Consider the following 24540-nt stretch of genomic DNA (forward strand, 5'->3'; position numbering starts at 1 on the left):
TAGCAGCAAGTGTTCCTTGGGTTCTATTAAATTTTAATATGATTTTTTGGTTTTATATTTTCTAAAGTTAGATATGGCAATTGAATCAAAATGAGTATGGTTTTAATTTGATTTCTTTCATTTGTAGGCCATATAGACTTCATAATAGAACTTTATAAAATGGGATTCAAGTTTTTCGAACTTGATAATTTTTCAAGATGGGTGCTTCAGTCATAAGGTTAATTAGTCCTAAAGTAACTTTTTGTATCATATATGAACAAAACTATATCTTTTAGTTTTTTACTATGAATCTTTTTTGTCGCCAATAATTGTACTATTCAACTATAAAATTCAAGTCGTAGCCATTTAAAAATCATATTTTTCGTGACAAAAATTTTATTGTGACTAAATTGTAGATTAATCAGAGACAATTAAATAATTGTCACTAATTGTTTGCACTATTAGTGACAAAAACTAATATCATAATAAATTTGAAACTTTTGTAGCTAAAGTTTACCATGTTTAACTACAAATTTTATTTTGTCACTATTATAATAACGCATTTTTTGTGACAAATTTTTTTAGTGTCCAAAGTTTTACCAATTTTAAGACAAATTATGATTTGTCACAAATTGGATACATCATTAGTGACAAAATAATATGTCACCAATTGTATAAAATTCGTGGCTAATGTTATTAAATAATGGCGCCAAGTTATTTTTTGGTGGGAAACTTTAGTGGACAAAACTTTTGCTACGAAATTTTATGTTTCGTCTCTAAAAGTATGCGGATTATGTATCTAAACACGAAACATAATTTTCGTCACGAAAAGTAAATAATTAGTGACGAATTTTGTATCGCGGCTAAAAGTTTTGTAGCTAAATATCACATTTGTTGTAGTGGCATGACAATAAGTACTTCTATTGCATGATTAAATGTCTTATTCTTAATATTGTGATTCACATTGTAACTTTTTCATCATCAAATTATCTGAAACTAAAATACTAACACTTAACAAATAATAAAGTTGTTAACTTGAAAAGAGAATTATTATTATTTTATGTAATTTGATGGAGATAATAAATTAATACTTCTAACATTACAATAAAAGAAAGAATAGATCCCCTAAAAAATAATCTCAAAATAAGATATCTTGAACTAATTACTAAATAAGGTATTTCAAATTTATAATTTCGTTGATTAGCCTTAGAATTTTTTTATGTAAAATATTAAATTGCTAATCTAATTAGTTTTGTTTCATACAAATTTTTATGAAGACGTTAGGGGTGAGCTTATATTTCTGTCTTTTTAGCCACTGCACCACATTCACATATTATTTATGTTGTTTGTTTAAGGTGTATTATTCTTTTTCAAAGTTTTATTTCGAACAAACTTTTATTTGAAATTATTATTCGCTTCCTAACAGATTTGGTATTGCATCTAATGTAAAAATATTTTGCACTCTTCTAACAGGTTGCTTGGATTACTCGGTTGCATAATTGCTAATATTTATACTTTTTACATATTAGAATTCTTTCAATATAGTAACTAAAATAATAATAGCTATTGCTAGCGTAAGAAATTTAAGTTTTTAAAATATTTTTAAAATTGTTTGTCTATTTTTAAACAAGAATGTTAAGTTGTAATAGTAAGAACACAGCATAACTTTACATTGTTCATTATATATTTTATTTTTATTTGTCCATCTAACTATTTCAGGTTCAATCAAAATGAAAACCGAAGTAGAATCGGTCTCCAATGTTGGAATACATCTATGTTTCTTATATGACTAATTTTACATTGCACCTTTAAGAGGGATATAAATATTGACAACAAGTTATGGTCACGAAGGAACAACCGAAACATATGAAAAAAAATATATACCAGGATTATCGTCTATAAGAAAATATATTCTATGCAATACATTTTGTTATATGTTTGTACGTTACAAAATTAAACTAAGTAACAAAAAAACCTATATCTAATTAAAATTTGACCGTTCATCGTTTTAGGTTCAAATAATATCCAATCATCTTGACATTGACTTGAAATTTACCATACGACGATCCAATATTAATCATTCACAAAATTTATACCTTTTTCTTTCATTTATAATTATTTATTAAAAGCTTTTCTCATAATATTGATACTATTTTATAAAATCATACACGACATAATTCGATATACACGTACAATGCACATGCCGAGAAACTAATTTTTTATAGTCAGCTGTGTCAAATATATTTTTCCTGATTTTTAGCATTTATTTTAGGTAATAGTTGGATATCATTACCGGTTAATTTCAAAACGGTTACCCTAAATAATAGGAACTCAAATTTTCTCAAAATGATTACTCTACCATTTCTTCAATTCTTTCTCATGCCTCACGATTTACCCAAAGTCCTTACACTCCTCGATTTTTTTCTAAACTCTCACATCATTGTTATGGTGAATTTTAATAGTATGTAATATTAAATTTTATATTTGATGTATATGTTTCTGTAAATACAATGCATATTCTTTATATATCATTTGTATATGAGATGTATAATTCAAAATTTTATATTATACAATTGGCATGTGCTGTATAATTAATGTATAAATATATACATATGTATATATGATTTGTGTATAAGATGTATAAGTTAAACATTTATATTATACACATGACATATATTATGCAGTTAGTACTGTTACTGTTATTGTTAGTTAGTTACTGTTAGTTAGTTAGGAAGTTATACAGTTAGTTGTCAGCTGTAAATTAACGGATCCTGTTATTTAGTTAGTTAAGCATTAGCGGAGTTAGCTTGTATATATATATATATATATATATATATATATATATATATATCTTGTACTGTAAATGAATTGAAGCAGCAGTTATCATTTCCAGATAATCTCCATCTAGTAATTCATAGAGAGAGCATCGAGTTTACTGCTCATTCTTCAATGGCAGATCATGTAGATTTCAGCATGGTATCAGAGCCACCGATGCTCGTCAATCTCTGAGGTTGGCTATCTCTATTTAGGTGATCTGTTTCTTCTTCTTAATTAGCTCGATTTTGTTTTTCGGCACATCAATGGTGGAAAATGCAATTCCGTATACTCATCCTCTGTACCTTGGGCCATCAGATACTCCTTGTGTTGTTTTGATTCCTGTGAAGCTTACATGATCAGAAAATTACGGTTTATGGAGCAGGAGGATAAAAGTTTCCCTTCTAGGAAAGAGGAAGTTAGGGTTTGTGACTGGAACCTGTACAAAGGAGTCATTCACAACTGAATTGAATGAACAGTGGGAAACTTGTAATGCCATTGTCTTATCATGGCTCATGAATACAGTTTCCACTGAACTTTTAAGTTGAATTGCATATGCTTCGAATGCACACCTCGTTTGGAAAGATCTGAGGAAAAGGTTTGATAAGGTCAATCGAATGCGAATTTTTCAATTGCACAGAGCCATTGCCATTTTGTTACAAAGAACTGATTCAGTCTCAAGTTATTTTACTAAGCTGAAGAGTCTATTGAATGAATATGATGTATTGGTACCAACCTCACACTCGATAGAATACAAGGAGCATCTTCAACAGCAAAGACTTCTGCAATTTCTCAACGGTTTGAATGATTCCTATGATCAAGCTAAATGACAAATCCTCTTGAAGACTAATGAGCCCTCCCTGAACCATGCTTATGCCATGGTGATAGAAAATGAATCTCAACAATCCCCTAGGCTAGGTTCAGTAAATGTGATGATTCAAAAGGTCATCACTTGTTTTAGAAATGAATTATGCATTCCGAAGTCTTAGAAACCTCTTTCAGCATCACCTTAATTTGCGTGCGTAGTCCGGCCGCGTAGCCGGATAGACATTATGTGAAAATTTGTGAAAAATGATGAATTTTGATTGTAAAATAAATTAATTTGACTTCGGTCAATATTTTGGGTAAACGAACCCGGACCCGTGATTTGACGGTCCCGGAGGGTTCGTAGGAAAATATGGGACTTGGACGTATGCTCGAAATCGAATTCCGAGGTCCCAAGCCCGAGAAATGAATTTTTAAAAGAAATTATTTTGCTGAATTAATTATGAGTTTTTGAAAGAGAAATGTGTTTGAAACAATTGGTATCGGGCCCGTATTTTGGTTTCGGAGCCCGATACAGGTCTTATATATGATTTGAGTCGAGTCTGTGAAAATTGGTAAGAAACGGATTTGAAATGATGTGAATCGGACCTTATTTGAGAAATTTGGCAAGTTTGAAGTTCTTAAGAAATTTCATGATTTTGATGCTAAATTCACAGTTGTTGATGTTATTTTAGCAATTTGAATATACGAGCAAGTCCGTATGATGCTTTTAGGTTGGTGTGCATGGTTAGTTTGGAGCCCCGAGGGCTCGGGTGAGTTTTGGATAGGCCACAGAGTGGAATTTTGACTTAGGATGTTGCAGATTTTGAACTGATGTACTGCAGGCCTGCAGGCTTCGCAATGCGATCTCGCATTTGGGAAGGCTATGTTGCAAATGCGAATTAGCCCAGGCCAGCACTATCTCGCAAATGCGAGGTCCCCATTGCAAATGCGATTCCCCCCAGCTACTGCCTTAGTCGCAAATGCGACTCTTGTATCGCAAATGCGATTTCGCATTAGCGAGAGGTCTATCGCAAATGCGAAGAAGACCAGAAAATCTACTTGGTCGCAAATGTGACATTTTGTTCGCAAATGCGAACATAGCAGAGGTCGGGGTTCGCAATTGCGAACCCTGATCGCAATTCCCATATCTGCAACCTGCAATTTTTATACTTAGCCGAAAATTTCCCATTTTTCACTCTTTCAAAACCAAAACACTCTTAGGCAATTTTTCAAAGATAACGCTTCTTCCAAATCGATTGTAAGTCAATTTTAACTCGTTTTCTTCAATCACTAACATCTTTTCACATGATTTCAACTCAAAATCAATGCTTTTCATAGAGGAAATTGGGTGTTTTAGGTAGAACCTAGGTTTTAAAAAAAAAGGCGATTTGGACCTCGATTTGAGGTCCGATTTCAAAATAAATTATATATTTGGGTTCGTGGGGGAATGGGTAATCGGGTTTTGGTTCGAACCTCGGGTTTTGACCATGTGGGCCCAGGGGCGATTTTTGGCTTTTTGGATATAATTTTGAAAAACTCATTTTCATGCATTGGAGTTGATTCATTTAGCATTTATTGATGTAATTAAGTAACTTGTGGCTAGATATAAGCGAATTGGTGGTGGAATCACGAGGTAAAGCGATAGTAGCGGCTTGAATTGTGTTCGTGGCATCGAGGTAAGTGTTTGGTCTAACCTTGGCTTGAGGGATTAAGAGTCGTGTCTTATTTGCTATGTGTTAATTGTGGAGTACGACGTATAGGCATGGTGACGAGTATCTATACGTTGGTGTCAAGCATGCCCGTGAGTCTTGTATTGTAATTATTATGACTCTATTGTGGTTTATTGCGCTTCACATGTTATTATCATTACCGTTCCCTTGTCGGGATATTATTATCATTATTATTCCCTTGCCGGGATGTTTGTTTTGATATTATTATTCCCTTGCCGGGACCCTTTTTGTGATTGGTGTTGATAAAAGTAATGGGAGCGGGTTGTACGCCTGCAACAAGATATGTGAAACAGGAGCGGGTTGCACGCCTACAATGAGATATGTGAAATGGGAGCGGGTTGCACGCATGCAACGAGATATATGAAATGAGAGCGGGTTGTACTCTTGCAACGAGATATGTGAAATGAGAGCGGGTTGCATGCCTACAACGAGATATGTGAAATGGGATCGGGTTGCACGCCTGCAACGAGATATATGAAATAGGATCGGGTTGCACGCCTGCAACGAGATACATGAAATGGGATCGGGTTGCACACCTGCAACGAGATGTGAAATGAAAGTGAACTCTGCATTTATTTTCCCTATCCGTGTTAGTAATTGGATTTTGGTTTCTTTATATTCTCTTGATATTCTGTTGTTATCTGTTATTCCCCTAAAACATGTTTCCCCTGCCCAATTTTAATTGCAATTATCTGCTTCTATTTTCGTTGTTTATGATATAACTGCACAGGTTTATTTTGTAGTTTGGTCCTACCCTCATCACTACTTCGTCGAGGTTAGGCTAGACACTTACCAGCACATGGGGTCAGTTGTGCTGATACTACACTCTGCACTCTTTTGTGCAGACCCCAGTGTTGTAGACTTCGGACCGCAGTGAGGTTGCTGCCTTCAGTCCAACAGGCGACCCGAGGTAGTCCTGCAGGCGTCCGCGGGCCTTGGCGTCACCTCCTACCTTTCCTTTATCCTGTTTCCTTTACTCATTTCAGAAACAGTGTATATTTCATCTTTCAGACTTTGTATGTAGTGTTCTTAGACTGTTTGTGAAGCTGTGACACCAAATTCTGGGTAGAGTTGTATTTAGACTTCCGCAGTTTGTATTAAGATTAATTTATCAGATTTTGTCTTCCGCTTAATTATTTTCGCTATTTGCATGATATCTACTCATCACTGATAATGGTTTAAAACTGAAAAATGTTAAGTAGTTAGAATAACTTAGCTTGCCTAGCTTTCACCAGTAGGTGCCATCACGGCTCTTGAGAGTGGAAAATCTAGGCCGTGACAGTAAATGAAAAAAAATGATCCAATGGCTATGCATGTAGGCAAAAGCCAAGGTTACAAAGGCAAGAAGCCCTTTATGCAATGTGAATATTGTGGTCTAAAAGGTCACACTAAGGAGAACTGCTATAAGATTGTCGGGTATCCTGAAGACTTCAAGGCAAGGAGGAAGTCTAATAACAATATTGGAGGTCAATATGGCCGTGGCAATGGGGATCAATTTGGCTTTGGGCGTGGATCTCACCAACATTTCACTGCAGCCAACAATGTGCTTGGGGACACTGATGCTCATTCTCAAGGATCCTTATCAACTGGTGATGTACTAGGAGGAATAACTGGGAAGGCACCATATTTCACGGAGGAACAATACAAACAGATCCTTGAGCTGTTAAACAAGGATACAACTTCTGATTGTCAAGTCAACATGGCAGGTATAACAAGTAACTTCTTTTCTAAGGACTATTTAGATGAGTGGATTGTAGATTCTGGTGCCAGTCATCACATAGTAACTTCCAATAATATACTGATGAATAACAATAAGACTACTAGGACTTCTAGTAATGTGATTCACTTACCTAATATAGATAGGATTCCTATTGCACTTACTGGTTGGGCTACTATATTTGGCAATGAAGCAATACATGATGTCCTTTATATTCCAGGATTCAAGTTTAACCTCCTCTCAGTCTCCAAACTAACCAAGAAACTCTGCTGCTCAGTGAACTTTTACCCTGACTTTATGTTGTTTCAGGACCTTCATAATGGCAGGGTGAAGGGGATTAGTAAGGAGACAAGGGGGTTTGTACATATTCAAAGGAGTCAATGGCATCAATAAGGCACAACATGACATAGTTGCTGCTGCAACAGTAAAGGAAGATTGCAGGCTGTTGCATCAAAGACTTGGACATCCATCTCTTCCATCCATGAAGAATATCACCTTGCTAAGCAAGAATGTAAATAGTGAGTCATTGAATAATTGTCCAGTCTGTCCATTAGCCAAACAAACTAGGCTGACGTTTACTAATAGTACATCCAGAGCTGAAGCTCCTTCCTCTCTTGTTCATATGGATCTTTGGGGACCTTATAAGATTCGTACTTTTGATAAGAAATACTATTTTCTAACTATTATTGATGATTTTAGTAGATATGTTTGGATCTATTTGCTACTACTTAAGTCTGAAACTATAGTTGCCATTAAGAATTTTTCGTTTATGGTAAAGAACCAATTTGGGAAGATGGTTAAAATCATGAGATCAGACAATGGCACATAGTTTTTAACTCTCAGTGCAAGGATCTACTGCAGAATTTGGGAATTCTGCATTAGAGTAGTTGTATGCACACTCTACAATAGAATGGTGTTATGGAGAGAAACCACAGACATATTCTGGATATGGTAAGGGCCATAAGGTTTCAGTCAAAATTGCCTATTAAGTATTGGGGCATGTATGTTATAGCTGATGTGTACTTAATAAACACGCTTCCTTCAACAACACTTCAAGAAAGAGTCCATATTAAGTAATGCATAACAAACCACCATCACTAACACATCTAAGAGTTATGGGATATCTATGCTATGCAACAATCATTCCAAAAAGGGGATAACTTTGCAGAAAGAGCAAAAGCTGTTGTGCTCATGAGATATTATGAGAGACAAAAGAGATATATTTTGATTGAACTAGCTACAAGACAATTCTTTGTCAGTAGAGATATGGCCCTCAAGGAGTCAGAGTTCCCTTTTGCTCAAGATGCTGTTGAACCTGATTTAGAGGATCATAGTTTCTTGGAACAACCTAACTATGATGTTCCTACCTCAGAGGTTAATCATACTAATGAGGAACAAGATCAGAATGCAGGTTTACAGGAAATAGCCACAGAAGAAGAGAGTGTGATGTCTCAACCAGCTGCACCAACAACAAATCCTATGACCACCATAACTGATTCACCATCTGAGAGCATGCAAGCAGAAGGACCTCAACCTCCTATCAGAAAGTCAACTATAGAGTCTAGAGAGCCCATCTGGATGAAGGACTACATAGCACATGGGAAGTCAAGTAGCAAATATCCTATAGCCGATTGTTTGTCTTATGAAGAACTACTCATGTATATCATCCCTACCTAGCAAACTTTTCTAGTCTGGTAGAACCTCAGAAATTCAGGCAGGTTGTGAAGGATACAAGATGGGTAGAAGCTATGAAACAAGAGGTCAAAACACTAGAAGACAGCAGAATATGGGAAGTAGTGCTTTGGAAACAAACCTAAGGCTCACCACAGTGCAGTACGATGCTGCAACTGGAGTTAAAGGTGATGAAGTTTTGCACGATGTTGGTCTGTATCAAAGACTGATTGGCAAACTGATGTATGTCACTACCACCAGATCAGACATTAGTTATGCCATCCAAACACTAAGTCAATTCATGTAGCAGCCAAAGAGATCTCATGGGGAGGCTGCACTGAGGGTAGTATGGTATTTGAAAGGCTCTTACGGCCAAGGTATTTGGTTGAGATCAGAAGCTCCTACTACAGAGTTAACTTGTTGGTGTGATTCAGACTGGACAGCCTGTCCTAACACAAGAAGATTTATCACTGGTTATGTGATCAAACTTGGTGCATCCTTAATCTCATGGAAATCAAAAAAATAACAAACAGTGTCTAGGAGTTCAGCAGAAGCTGAGTATAGAAATATGGCTTCAGCTGTAGCAGAGGTTACTTGGTTGCTAGGCCTGTTTAAGAAGCTGGGAGTGGATGTTAAGACACTTGTTGCAGTTATGAGTGACATCAAGTCGACTATGCAGATTGCAACTAATCCTATTTTTCATGAACGTTCTAAGCATATCGAGATAGATTGTCACTTCATCAGAGACACGATTAAAGATGGAATTGTGCAGACAATCTATGTGAACACCAAGGATCAGTTGGTTGACCTACTTACCAAAGGTCTAAGTCAGGCTCAACATAATCACCTCTTAGGCAAGCTTGGTGTGATTAACATTTTACACCCTGCAGCTTGAGGGGGAATATTATGAAGTTTGTACTGTTACAGTTAGTTAGTTATGTTAGTTACTGTTACTGTTAGTTAGTTAGGAAGTTATACAGTTAGTTGTCAGCTGTAAATTAACGGATCCAGCCCCATGTGTTGGTAAGTGTCTGGCCTAACCCCAGTGAAGTAGTGACGAGGCTAGACAATACCTACCACAATTAACCTGTATAGATATATATACAACAAGTGCAAGAAAACAATAACAAGATAATACAAAGTAAAACTGGGAGGGGACATGCTATCTGCGAGTAACAGATAAAAATGAAATATCGGAAATAAGCAGAAGAGACTCCGGTTCCCATGATATATATATATATGTGTGTGTGTGTGTGCGGACAACGTGCCACACGATCCCATAATATCACATATAAATGGACGGCGTGCCACACGATCCCATAATATTATATATAAGTGGACGGCGTGCCACACGATCCCATAATATCATATATAAGTATATATATATATATATATATATATAGAAATATTTTAGGAAAATAACCTCAAATTAGATTTTTAAAACATGCTAAGTAGGATTTTCCTCAATTACTAGAATTTTAAAGCACGTTGGCCAGAATTTTAAAGCACACTACAATTATGGTAATTGTTAGGATTTAGCCATCACTAGAATTTCAATCATAATGCTCAAAAAATTTCGGTGGCCATCAGGATTTTGTGGTAAAATCCTGACGACCACCACAACTGCTACATACTTTAAATTTTTGCCTAGTGTTCTTTAAAATTTTGGTATTTTAGCAAAAAATTCTGTCAAGCATACTTTAAAATACCAGTATGTCGATTAATGGTGTTAAAAAATTAATAGTGACGCAAAAGTATCTTGTTTATGTCATTCTCCCAAACCATTTGATATTTGAAGATCGAGATTCTTGGTAAGGAAAAGTATTTCCAAAGTCAAATCCAAAACATTTGGTTAATAATAAAGAGATAATAATATGTGCGGCATTTGCGCAAGAGCTCTGTTCTGAGACCACTATTTTTGTTCGTATATCAAAGTAGAGTACCATATTTGATTAATTATTAGAGATGATTGTTTGATCCAATTATATATCTGCTATGATCTTATTTCAATAAACTCTCGAATGATTCATTTGAGTCATACCACCAAAACCTTAGCATACACGTAACCATATAAAAGTACAATACAATATTGTTACAACTAGGTCAGGAGATAAACAAGATGCCATGGCTACGGAATGCATTGTATGACAGGCAAAAGATCAGGATCTTTACACAAATAGCCGGTCATATTCATTGTTTTTTTAATTATATATATAGGTTATACATTGATTATATATAATTATACACATATAATACGTAAATTATGTATATATTATACCTCCACCGGTTATTTTTAATTTAAGCGATTGAGTTATTTTGATTAATTCTTCCAAAGATAATATAAAAGTGAATATAACAACCACGTCGCCCTATTACTACGCTTTCTTTTGAAGCTCATTTGACAATACGTTGCAGCACAACGAGGGGCCTGATCTAGAAGAGATGAATGCCAACAAATCACTTTTATTACTATCATTAATCTTAATGAGACATGTCATTCATGTTTCTTTAGCTTCGTAGCTAGTTGCTAATAACGTGCATCCGATTAGGACTTAGGTGCTAAAATAATATAATCGTTCACTGTGAGACTAATTTTTGTAAGTACCTAGAATAACACATAATATTTTCTTAATAATAATTTGGTATTTAGTATTCATTGTGATATATGACTAATTCAAATTCACATTGCATAAGAACAGTATAACGCATACTAAAGAAAAAAATGCTCCCTATTAGGGGTTTCTCAATTCTCAATTGTTCAAATTTGAGCCCTGTGATGCTGATTGAAACGTTGTTCTCTAAGAGATGTTGATTGCAACCTTGTTCTCTAGGGAGTATTATTTAAAGAAAAAAAAAATCCGTCAATAGAATATTTGCATATCTTGAATAGGATTTTGCAGTTGCCAATTGCATTTCAGTTGATAAAATTCGTCTATTTTCCTGAAAACATGGAATAGTTCCATACTGGGAAATTTAACAAGACCTCAAGAGTTGTTCCCAACTTACAATAATAACTAAAAAAGAACCATAATTTCTAGTGTTTGACATAAAATAAAGTAAGATCATAATAACGGACGTGTGATAATTAGGTGTTACTGCGGCGTTATGAAAAATCATCATAATAACAACATCAGAAATGATAATGATGATAGAAGCATAAATCTGTGACTGAATTTACTAATTAAGTCTATCTTTAATGTTAACTCATAAACATGGACTCCACTTTTATATTTCTTGTTAAATTCCTCCTGTGAGTTTACACCTACACAATGAATATCTTCTTAATAGAGAGACAACATTTATTGGTTTAGTAGTGGGGGTCAACTATTACCTCTTCCTAGATCTGCTTAAGACACGTGCTCTAACCAATTCATATAATAGTCATCAATGCTCATAAGTTTGAACTTTGACCATATATGTCCTGCTTTGAATTAATTACAGCAGTTTTGTTGAACAACTCACTTCCACCTCTATTTATTGATTCTCCCCACACCTAATTAGGCCCTTTTCCTTATTACTAAGTGTTATAATAAAGTTGTAATAATATGTTCTTGGCTTGAGCTTTAAGTAGAGTTGTTATTGATAAAGAGTACTTTATTTTCCAAAGTTAAATTTTAATTCTCGATTTGAATCTAAATTAATCGAGCCCTCAAAGTGATAGAAAATAAAAATAAAAAAAACATAATAACGTAGTTGGTCTGGATGTAGTTTTCACATTCTTATCTCCACATGCCTTATACAGAAATTAAGACTTTAGTGCGTTTTATTTGGTAACGATGTAGAAATGTATTTGTACAATATTCAAATAACGTAGAAAGTAATTAGAAATAATTTTATAGCAAAAATTAATTAATAACCTAATAAAAATGATAGTAGTAACTAACTGACATTCACATATTTCTAAATTAATTGTGTTAAGAAAAAATTAGCTAGATTATCACTTGTTAGTAAATATAACTTTTATATCCCATTCAAAAAATTTAACCTCTCCTATATATATATTTATTATACTACCCAAAACCTGGCCTCCTGAATTTTCATATAAATATAGCGGTTGATCACTTTGGCAAGGGTCTTTCTGTCGCAGTCTTATTCTTATCTCTAGGGATATTATTTGCATTACTTTCATAGATTCCATTATCAGCAGCATAGCCATAATGCAATATTGACCGCTTTGCTTTATACATTATCATCTGCTTCAAGAAATTATCTCGACTTAAACTCTTAGTAGAAACCCCTAAATATCTTTCTTTTCAACCATAAGGCATCAATATGGACTCAACCTGCAGCATCCCTACCCCTACCCCTATCCCCACAAAAACTCAAGTACCCCTAATTAAGCCTTTGTCCTTCACCAACGTGACATCCAAGAAGCACCACCAAGTGCACAACCACCAACCGCCGTCTGCGGTGGTGACTTACAAGGAATGCTTGAAGAACCACGCAGCCAGCATAGGTGGACACACCGTGGACGGTTGTGGTGAATTCATTCCATCGCCAAGTGCCACTGCCGCCGATCCGACTTCGCTAAAATGCGATGTCTGTGGTTGCCACCGCAACTTCCACCGCCGAGAACCTGATGATGATTTTATGGACATCCGCCACCATCATGCGCAAGTGGCGACGCCTGCTACGCCCACAGCACTAAAGCCAGAGAACCCAAGAAGAAGAAGACGGTTCAGGACAAAATTCAGCCAGGAACAGAAAAATAAGATGTATTCTTTCTCTGAAAAGTTGGGTTGGAGATTGCAGAAGTGTGATGAAGCTAAGGTCGACGAGTTTTGCAATGAAATAGGGGTTGGTAAAGGAGTTTTCAGAGTTTGGATGCACAATAACAAGAGCACATTGGGAAAAAAGGATTTCCAAAATGCCAACAACAGTACTAGACCATACCCTACCACAACAAACAGTAAACGTTGACCATAGTACTAGACTATATAGCATTGAAAATAATGGCTTCAACATCAAGTAATGGCTCCAGCAGCGAAATAATGACGGTCGTCGTTCCAATGAGAACACTAGTTTCCTTCGTATTTCCACTAGTGGCTATTCTTCTTCAGCTTGATTTATTTTGTAATAAAACGTTAGTTTCTTAATTCGTTTTTGTGATTTCAGCGCTTGAAAATTTTTAATGTCCGTGCCCATGAAGCCAAGTAATAAAAATCAAAATTTTGTATTAACTTCAAGTTTGTCATTGTTGACTAACACCTTTAAAGGTCATTGAGAAGTTTGACGCATGCTAACTATATTAGTTTACGTGTGAATGACCAGGCTAATTATATGAACAATATTAGACATGACAATAAGTATAGGAGGTGCATTGAGAAAATTGAGAGGGGGAACGGGTTCTCTGGTTCTCAGGGTGGAATAAAGTCATTCTGCTGGAAAAATTGTATAGAGGTCTGGTTCTCGGGGAACTTCAATTATATATATGTTTGTCATCATCAAAAAAGCGCTGATAATTTTTTTTCACTCAAAGCCCTCCAAGGTGGGAGTGTATCTTTTGGCAATGGCAAAAAGGGATACATTCTAGGAGTAGGAAGAGTTGGGAAGACACTCACTCACTTAATTGAGAATGTGTACTATGTGAATGGCCTGAAATACAGCCTACTAAGTGTCTCTCAAATCTGCGACAAAGAAAACAAAGTTGAATTATTATCAAAGACTTGCACAGTCACCAATCATGTGACTAGTGAAGTGGTTCTGATGGAAAAAAGATTCAAAAATATCTACTTTTCTGATTTTGAGGCTTTTAATAGTGGGGATCTTAATGTTTGAGTGCTGTTGATGATGATGTTGAGCTATGGCACAGAAGATTGGGACATATATGCAAGCTTTTCGTTGACGAACAAATTGGTTAAGAAGGACCTGGTTCATAGGCTGCCTAAGTCAAGGTTGAAGGATCACAAGGTGTGTGATGCATGTGTAAGAGGAAAACAAGTCAGGTCCTCCTTCAAGCCAATAAAGGAAGTAAGCACCTCAAGGCCACTTGATCTCCTTCGTATGGATTTGCGTGGACCTATGAGGGTGCCCAGTAGAGGAGGAAAGAAGTATATTTTTGTCATAGTTGATGACAACTCCAGATTCATATGGACCTTGTTCCTCAGAACCAAGGATGAAACTTTTCCAGTTTTTGCTGCCTTTGTGAAGCAGATTCAAGTGAGGATGAGCCATAATGTTGTAAGCATAAGATCTGATCATGGCACATAGTTCGATAATGCAAAATTCGATGAATTCTGCGTTGAAAGTGGTATGTGTCATAATTTTTCAGCTCCCATAATACCCTAACAAAATGGTGTTGTGGAGAGAAAAAATAGGACTCTTGAAGACATGGCAAGGACGATGCTAATTGACAGTGGTGTACCAAAAAGTTTTTGGGCGGAGGCATGTAACACTGCTTGCTATATAAATAGGTACATGATCAGGTCCCTCTTAAACAAGACCCCGTATGACTTGCTAAATGGGAGGAAACCCAAGATAACTCACCTGAGAACGTTTGGTTGCAAATATTTTATACTCAATAATGGTAAGGAAGCGCTGGGAAAATTTGATACCAAAAGTGATGAAGGAATCTTTCTTGGATATTCCTCACAAAGCAAAACATACAAGGTCTACAACAAATAGACTCAATGTGTTGAAGAATATATATATGTAATCTTTGATGAATCACACCACTTATGTGGGAAAGACTCACATGATAAGATTGATCAAGACGGAGAGCAGTCAAAGGTTCTTGGAGAAGGCTGATATGATGAGTCAAGCCAAGGAATCTAACGAAATAGATGTAGCAGAACTTCCAGATGATATAGAAGAACCTAGTTCCTCTATTACAACAACTGAAGCAGAAAATAGAGTTGCTGATGCCGTGCAGGGAACTCCTAATGCTGAGCAGAGAAGTGGCACTCACTCTTTCATTAATGCTAACAATGGATCCCATTAAAAGGAACCTGGGTCTTCTCACAATGAGATTCAAGTATCCAACTGGAAGCACAAAAGTTCACATCCTCTCCAAAATGTGATCACTCCTATTGATTCTGGGATTCAAACCAGATCAAAGACAAGGAGCTCATTTGCCTTCTCAGCTTTCCTTTCTCAAATTGAGCCAACCCAAAAATATCAAGAAAGCATTGAAAGATGTTGACAATATTACTGCTATGCAAGATGAACTCCATCAATTTGAGAGGAACAATGTATAGCACCTGGTTCCTCAACCCTCAAACAGAACTATTATAGGAACCAGGTGGGTGTTCAGAAACAAGCTTGATGAGTTTGGGAATACAACAAGGAACAAGGCCAGGTTAGTGGTTCAAGGCTATAATCAAGAAGAATGTATTGACTATGATGAGACTTTTTCCCCAATTGCTCGAATAAAAGCCATCAAAATTCTCATTGACTTTGCATCTCATATAGAATTCAAATTGTTCCAAATGGATGTCAAGAGTGCATTTCTGAATGGGTATTTAAAGGAAGAAGTCTTTGTCAAACAACCACATGGTTTTGAGTGTCATAAACATCTTGACATATATTCAAACTTGATAAGGCATTATATGGGTTAAAGCAGGCCCTTCATGCATGGTATGAAAGGTTGTCTATGTTCCTTCTGGAAAATGGCTTTACAAGAGAAAAAATTAACAACACTCTATTTTTGAAGAAACGAGGGGGAACCTGCTGATTGTGCAAGTTTATGTTGACAACATCATCTTTGATGCAACAAATGATTCCTTGTGTGAGGAGTTTGCCAAGCTTATTGGAAGCGAGTTTGAGATAAGCATGATGGAGAAATCGAACCTTTTTTAGGTCTTCAAGTTAAGCAAACCTTTAAGAGAGCGATGATAAGTTAGCAGAAGTACATCAAAGAACTCCTGAAGATATTTGAGATGGAAAGCTCAAAAACCATTGATACTCTAATTGCCACTGCCACTCGTGATAGGTTACAAGTACCTTGGGCATAAGTACTTTACTTTATGTTTTGATGATCTAACAAACTTACCATCCAGAACCAGATAAGGAACCTGTTACACATTTACAAGACCTTGAGATCAAAAATTTCTAGTTTGGGATCCAGCGTGGGATATAACTCAACTCTTCAGAGTGGAAGGAATAGCTGAGGGAATAGGTCCCTACCAGTTCCTGAGGAGATTGTATGAAGTCAACTCTCTAGTAGGAAAGTTCTGCCTGCACACACTACTGTATAAGAACAATGCAACACTCAACTTTCTGTGGAAGGCTTTTTACCTACATTGCTTTCATCATTGTAAGTAATGTCACACACGTATAAATACAATCAAGGAAGGTAAAAAAACTTACTTCATGAGAGAACCAGATAAAGGACCTGAAGCATGCCTAGTACGATCATTCAAGTTAATCGACTCAAGATAATCTGGGCAGTGTGCCTTTAGATTCACAAGAACCAGATTAGGGACCCGATCCCTTGGTGTTCCCTTGACAGAAGTATAAGTCAACTATAAAGCTGGAAAGCAACTGCAGAAAGTGACTGCCTGCAACTGTACACACGACAGTGTAGCAGACAGTGTAGCAGTCACTTCCCATTGGGAAAGGAATGTACTAACCAAGAATTGACATCACCATTGTGAATTGACATCACCATGATGATGTCTTTTGTAGTATAAACCTGGTGCAAGGCACAAGACATTTTTTAAACACCTGCAAAAATCAAAAGAAGATATTCTCTCAAGTGCTTGACACAACCTCTCTCAAGAACAAAGCTGCTGCAATCTCAAGGACCGGATCCAAGATTGAAGATATCTTAAGTCCTTAGGTTTGTTGAGTCTTTGTTATTTGTTCTTCATTTGTAACTCCTATCTTTCTTTCTTAGAAGTTGTGTTTTAGGAAACCCAAAATCACAAACCCTCTAAGTTTGTGTTGTGACTAGAGTTAGTCATAAGTTAAAGTCTTTATAACTAGAGAGTGACAAAGTGGCTTGTGGTAAGAGTATTACAAGTTAGTTAAGTTAAAGTCTTTGTAACTAGAGAGTGACAAAGTGGCTTGTGGTAAGAGTATCACAAGTTAGTTAAGTTGATGTCTTTGTAATAGAGTCATTATAAAATGGCTTGTAATAGTGAGATTACAAGTTAGTGGAGTTGAAAGCCTACAAGTGTAGGTCATGGTTTTGTCCCCTTGAGTGAGATTTTTCCACGTAAAAATCCCCTGTGTTCTTTATTTACTACCGAGCTACTGTGGGAAAAATTAGAGAACCTGATTCTCTATACTGGTTGGTTTTACAGTCTGTTGCTTACAGTGAGAACTGATAGAGAACCTGGTTCTCTATACAGTTTGGTGAACGCTTAGTTTCTATCAATTGGTATCAGAGCAGGTTCTCTCTAAAAGGTTAACACCTAGAAAGGATCTTCATGGATGCTCTACCAAACTTCGATGAAGGACAATCAACATACAGACTACCAAGATTTAACGGCCAATACTATGCTTGGTGGAAACAAGAATGCATGACTTCATAATGGCTGAGGACTCCGAGATTTGGGATGTGATTTGTGATGGTCCCTTTATCCCTATGAAGGCTGTTGGAGAGGAAACAAGGACTATTCCAAAAACAAGAAAAGAATACAATGGAGCTGACCAAAAAACTATTGAGAAGAACTTCAAGGCGAAGAAGATTCTTGTGTGTGGTATTGGACCAAACGAGTATAATTGTATCTCGGCATGTGAATCTGCTAAGGAAATCTGGGAAGCTCTTCAAACGGCTCACGAGGGAACTACTCAGGTAAAACAGTCCAAAATAGATATGCTTACAATTGAGTATGAACTCCTTAAGATGGAAGAGCATGAGTTCATTCAAGAGATGCATACCCGTTTCACCTCCATAATCAATGAGCTTCATTCACTGGGTGAAATCATTTCAACCAACAAGTTGGTCCGGAAGATACTCAGTGTTCTACCAAGTTCCTGGGAGAGCAAGGTTAATGCTATCACTAAAGCCAAAGACATGCAGAAGCTGACTATAGATGAGCTTATTGGAAATATCAAAACATATGAGATAAAGAGAAAAAAGGATCTTGAAAGAAGAGAGACCAATGAGGAGAGGAACCTGGTTCTCAAAGCTGCCCTCACTGACTCAAGTAGTGATAAATCTGAAATGACGTATCTCACTCGAAGATTTCAAAAGGTGGTTCATAAAAATTGCGAGATCCCAAAGAAAGGAAGTTCAAGCAGGAATTTCAAAAGAAATGATTGCTGTCATAGGTGTGGAAAGCGTGGACACTTTATTAAAGACTGCCCTCTTCATAAGCAGGATCATTACAAAACCAACACTTATAAGGCAACAAAGAGGAACCCGGTCCCTGACAGGAAATTCAAAAGAAGAGATGCTTCTGACAACATGGTGAAGCAAGCTTTGGCTGACTGGGGAGATTTATCTAGTGAATCTGAAGGTGATAATGACCAAGGAGATGCATCTATGATGGTTGTTGACAATAAATATGAGTCAATATTTACACTCATGGCTAAATCTGATGATGACGAGGACAAGGAGGAAGATGAGGTAAGTTTTCTTGATGTTCAAAGAAGTTTAAAAATTTACTCTAAGAAAAAATTGATGTCCTTAGCAAATGTGTTGATTGATGCCTATCATAGCCTCATTAATGAGAAAAATGCTTTAATAGAAGAAATTGGTGATATAGAACAAGAGAGGGATGATATGGTAGTTTCCATTGTAGACTTGAAGGAACAAGTGGAAGAAGTAACTAGAGAACATATCTTGTTAAAAAAACAAACAAAAAAAATGGATGGACAACACTAAGGTAAAGAAGTGGTTAGTGAGGTTAAACTTGAGCTTGAGAGTGAGCTTAAGAAAGTTAAAACAAGTCTTGTTGCTGAGCTTGAAAAGAATAGACAACTTCAGGAGGATTTAAAAAGGATTAAAAGTGATCTTGATAAGTCACTTAAATGGAATCGGTCCTCTGATATAATAACGTCTATGTACATGAGTAATGGTGGAAACATGCAAGGAATCGGGTTCCAAAAGGCTAAAACCTCCTATAATTACCATAACAAATATGTAACTGTGGCTGATAATAGGTTGTGCACTCACTGTCGTCAAACTAGTCATTACAAGGACTCTTGTAAAGTTAAAATTCAGTCTTGGCAGAAAAATAAAGATTTTGTTCAAAAGAGGCGTACTAAAGAGGCAGAAAAATAAAGTTTTTGTTCCTAAATCTAATAATTGATTTAGTGTGCAGGCTGAAGTGAGAGGTAGCAGTCAAAAGTTAAAATGGTACATGGATAGTGGCTGCTCTAAGCATAAAATTAGAAGAATGAATGATGTCCTCTCACTCAAGGCCCTGCAAGGAGAGAGTGTATCCTTTGAAAATGGCAAGAAGGGATACATTCTAGGAGTTGGAAGGATCGGGAAGTCTCTTCCCCACTCTATTGAAAATGCGTACTTCGTGAAGGGGTTGAAGTATAGCTTGCTGGGTATTTCCCAAATCTCTGACAAGGGGATCTTAGCTGTCTGAGTGCTGCTAATGATAATGCTGAGCTATGACATAGAAGGTTGGGTCATGCAAGTTTCACGCTGCTGAACAAATGAGTCAAGAAGGACCTAGTTTATGGTCTACTCAAGTCAAGCTTCAAGGATAACATGGTGTGTGATGCATGTGTAAAAAGAAAGCAAGTCAGATCCTCTTTCAAGCCCAAAAAGGAAGTTAGCATCTCAAGGCCACTTGATCTCCTCCATATGGATCTATGTGGACCTATGAGGATGCCAAGTAGAGGAGGAAAGAGATACATATTTTCGTCATTATGGATGATTACTCCAGATTTACATGGACCTTGTTCCTCAGAACTGAAGATGAGACTCCAACCGACATAAAGGAACCTGGTCCCTTAATCACAATATCTGAAGCAGAAAACAAAGTTGTGGATGTTGTACATGGAACTCCAGCTGCTGAGAAATTCAAACCAGATCAAAGACAAGAAACTCACTTGCCTTCTCAGCTTTTCTCTCTCAAATAGAGCCTAAGAATATCAAGGAAGCATTGAAAGATGCTGACTGGATTACAACTATGCAAGAAGAGCTCCGTCAACTTGAGAGGAACAGTGTGTGGAACCTGGTTCCACGACCAGCTGACAAAATTGTTATAGGAGTGAGGCTCCCCGTGCTTGGTCTGAAAGGTTGTCAAAATTCCTTCTAGAAAATGGCTTTACAAGAGGGAAAATTGACAACACTATTTTTTTTTGAAGAAATGAGGTAGGAACCTACTCATTGTGCAGATCTATGTTGATGGCATCATCTTTGGAGCAATAGTTGACTCTCAATGTGAAGAATTTGCAAAACTCATGGGAAGTGAGTTAGAAATGAGTACGATGGGGGAACTGAATTTCTTCTTAGATTTACAAGTGAAGCAAACTCCCAAGGGGACAATAATAAGACAACATAAGTACATCAAGAAGCTGCTGAAGAGATTTGACATGGAGACATTAAAAATCATTGACACTCCCATCGCCACAGCTACTTGTCTAGAATGGATGAACCTGGTTCCCCTATAAATCAGACCATGCATAGAGGTATCATAGGGTCACTTCTGTAGCAGACCAGATATTGTTTTTAGTATGGGTCTGTGTGCCGAGTTTCAATCCAGTCCAAAGGAATCTCATCTGAAAGCTACCAAGAGAATCCTAAGATATCTCAAAGGGATGCAGGACCTGGTTCTCTACTATCCCTCGGGAGATAACATTCAATTGCTTGGATATGCTAATGCTGATTATGTTGAATATCTGGTGAATAGAAATAGCACATCTGGAACGGCAAATTTTTTGGGGTCATGCTTGATCTCATGGGGTACAAAGAAACAAACTGTGTGGCTCTTTCAACACAAAAGGATCAAACATATTTATGTGAGGCATCATTTTTCTGAAGGACAATGTATTGAAAAGTTTCTGATTTGTATGAAGTTCTGGAAGACGGAGGACCAGGTAGCAGACATCTTCACCAAGGCGCTGAGCAGGGAACATTTTGAAAGAAATCGTTTGGAGTTAGGGTTGATCAAGCTCAACTAAGGACCTGGTCCCTCGATGATTGGCTATGTTAGTAAGGAAAGGTACAATGCTAAAAAGTATTTTTCGGCGACATCTAACTCAAATCTATACTGTTACAGGTATACACATATGGCAGTTTCTGGACAAAAATAAGTAAGAGTGACATTGCACTTCTAGGTAGGGCTGGGCATAATTTGGTAGATACCGAATTACCGTACCGAAATCGAAAATTTTGGTATTTGGTATACGGTATTTTGGTATTTGGTTTAAGTTTTTTGAAGAATTAGTATTAGGTATGGTATTTGGTATTTTAAAATAAAATACCGAAATACCGATACCGTACCGAAATATATATTATATTAGACAAAACACATATTATCAATTATAACATAAATATAACAAAATCTAAAATCTTACTTTCCTTTATTCTCAAAGTTCATCAATTAACTCTAAACAAGTAACAAGACATTTCTAATGATCAAATATTCTTTTATGTACAATTTTCTCTATTTTGGTCGATATTTGCTAGTTTTGGACAAAATTTTTGTCAACAAATATTTTCAGTTTTGTATTTTTGAGTACTTTAATTAAGAATATTAGAGTGTATGGCTCTATGCATTAGTTAGTATTCAAATCGAATAAACCGAATTTACCGAACCGAAAGGAGAAAAACCGAACCATATCGAATTTAATTAGGTACGATATTGGTATAGGATTTTAAGAAACCGAATACCGAAAATACCGAACCAAAATCTCTAAATAACGTACTGTACCGACCAACGAACATCCCTACTTCTAGGAGTCTTTGCTCGAAATTTTCAAAAACCGTCAAGGAACCTGGTTCCTGTGACTCAGGTTAGTAGTCTCTCCAATACTTATATGCCTTTTTAAGCTGTTGAAGTGTCTACCTTTCTCCTGCCTCTCCTCCTAACATTTGAAGTCCAAAATGTTAAACCTTTTCTGAACTGACATGTTGCCCCAAAAAGTCACTTCTCTATCTTACACCCAACTAAAACCGATTCTTTTCTTCAAAACCAAAATCAACCTTGTCTCAAAATAATCCTTCTTTCCAAATATGCCAGAAGTGAACCCAACTCTCCCACTTTCCAAATACCTAACTCCATCGGAATCAAAACCCCAAGAATTCTTTGGTAGATTTTAATAGAAGTTTAACTGAAAAGGAACAGGGTAGATCTAATATTCTAGAGCATAAGGCTGAAGTTGTTGCTGGATTTGTGGAAGCCTTGAAGGATGGATAAATTGGTAAATGTGAGGACTGAATGAGGGACCTGATCCCTCAAGTCCTTCTTATGAAGTCAATTTTAATGATGATCTTTTTATGTTTGAGTTTTATATTTAAATGAACTTCCGATCCAGTAAAAAAAGGATTGATGAAAAGTAGGCTATTGATGATGAAGTGGTGTGACCTGCTGATGTGATTGTGGAAGAGAGAATGAAATGAAATCTTTACCTGTGAGAAAGAATTTTAAAAAAAAATTGAGAAAAGAAAGTCGGCTGAGAAAGATGCAGCAGATGATAAGAGTAAACAGATTGAGAAGAAGAAGAGGGAGACATGGCTGCTCAGGGATAGAAAGGGTAGTGTAAGTGAGGAACCTGGTTCCTTACAGAAGCAAAAGGTTGAGCCATTATGTTTGGAGAGGTAGAAGACTTTGAAGTCTCAAAAAGTGCTGTAAGACAGAGTGTTGACTCTGATATTGCTGAAAAATAGAGGAACTTCTTGACATTGTTAAGTTCCAAAAATAGAATCACCTCTTTGTTCCTCCAAGCCCCAATGTTTCTGAAGAAGAAGTAAAAACTTCTATGTTTTATGTGATACTATGATGCTATATGTGCATGGGACTGAGTTTGTTCTTGATGAGAAGAAGCTTGGGGAGATTCTTGGTGATCTGAATGATGGTTCAACCTACTCAGATAAGTTGAGCACCAGGTCCTCGTAGACCCTCGGTAGAATAGAATACTAAGGTGAAGGGTGAGAATGAAAGATTGAGGAAATATGTGGAGGAACTGAGAGACCAGACGATCATTGATCAAATGAGAGTAAATGAACGAATGGACAAGCTCATCAAGACCTTAGCCTCTTACTTTTCCTCCTGCCCAGTGATCCTTGTCTTTCACTCCTTCCAAATTCCCTTGAATTCTTATCTTCTTTTGATCCCTATATTTGATGACATTGATACTTTAGTTGTTTAAATTGTCATATTATGTATTGTTGAAACTACTGTGCTTTTACTATAATTACTCTACTATGACCAATCACTCTATTTTGTGCAATGACATTCACTTGTTGTTCTTGTTATTGTTTATGCTGTGTTGCCCAAGTGACATGAGTTAATGTTACTGAACTTCTTTTTGGCTGTGCCTCTTCTTTTATTCTTTTCGATGATGCCAAAAGGGGGAGGTTATAGAGGTGTCAACATGGGTGAGGAAAAAAATCAAATTGATATGTTGTGTTGTGCATGAAAGATAGCTCTACTTCGCAGGGGGAACGTGTGACGACCCGGCCAGTCGTCTCATGAGTTACCACTCTGTTTCCCCCCATTTATGATTCTTATTGCTTTGTCTATCGGTTCTATATGTGATCGGGTTGGTTTGCTCGGGTTCGAAAAGGATTGGGTAAGGTTTGAGACACTTAGTCTCTTTTGAGGAAGCTTAAGTTGGAAAAGCCAACAAGATATTGACTTATGTGTTAGAGGGATCAGATGTGAATTCCGATGGTTCAGATAGCTTCGGGAGGTGATTTGGTACTTCAGAGCATGATCGGAATGTGTTTTGGAGGTCCGGAGTAGATTT

General features: G+C 36.6%; 3 protein-coding genes across 3 annotated transcripts; all 3 read left to right on the forward strand.

Annotated features, from left to right (window-relative positions):
• The first annotated feature begins 12735 nt into the window (after nucleotides 1-12735).
• LOC107765107 (zinc-finger homeodomain protein 9-like) lies at nucleotides 12736-13814 on the forward strand. The gene has a single exon (XM_016583714.2). It carries the CDS (start codon nucleotides 12991-12993, stop codon nucleotides 13636-13638), a length of 648 nt encoding a protein of 215 aa, XP_016439200.1. The 5' UTR covers nucleotides 12736-12990; the 3' UTR covers nucleotides 13639-13814.
• A 4364-nt stretch (nucleotides 13815-18178) lies between these two features.
• Nucleotides 18179-20207, forward strand: LOC142170374 (uncharacterized). Its single transcript, XM_075232271.1, has 2 exons — nucleotides 18179-19432; nucleotides 19932-20207. Exons 1-2 carry the CDS (start codon nucleotides 18179-18181, stop codon nucleotides 20205-20207), a joined length of 1530 nt encoding a protein of 509 aa, XP_075088372.1.
• Nucleotides 20208-21303: 1096 nt separating this feature from the next.
• Nucleotides 21304-21750, forward strand: LOC142170375 (secreted RxLR effector protein 161-like). Its single transcript, XM_075232272.1, has one exon. It carries the CDS (start codon nucleotides 21304-21306, stop codon nucleotides 21748-21750), a length of 447 nt encoding a protein of 148 aa, XP_075088373.1.
• Nucleotides 21751-24540: the final 2790 nt, after the last annotated feature.

This window comes from Nicotiana tabacum, chromosome 16, assembly GCF_000715075.1.
Source record: "Nicotiana tabacum cultivar K326 chromosome 16, ASM71507v2, whole genome shotgun sequence".
Classification (NCBI taxonomy): Eukaryota; Viridiplantae; Streptophyta; class Magnoliopsida; order Solanales; family Solanaceae; genus Nicotiana; species Nicotiana tabacum.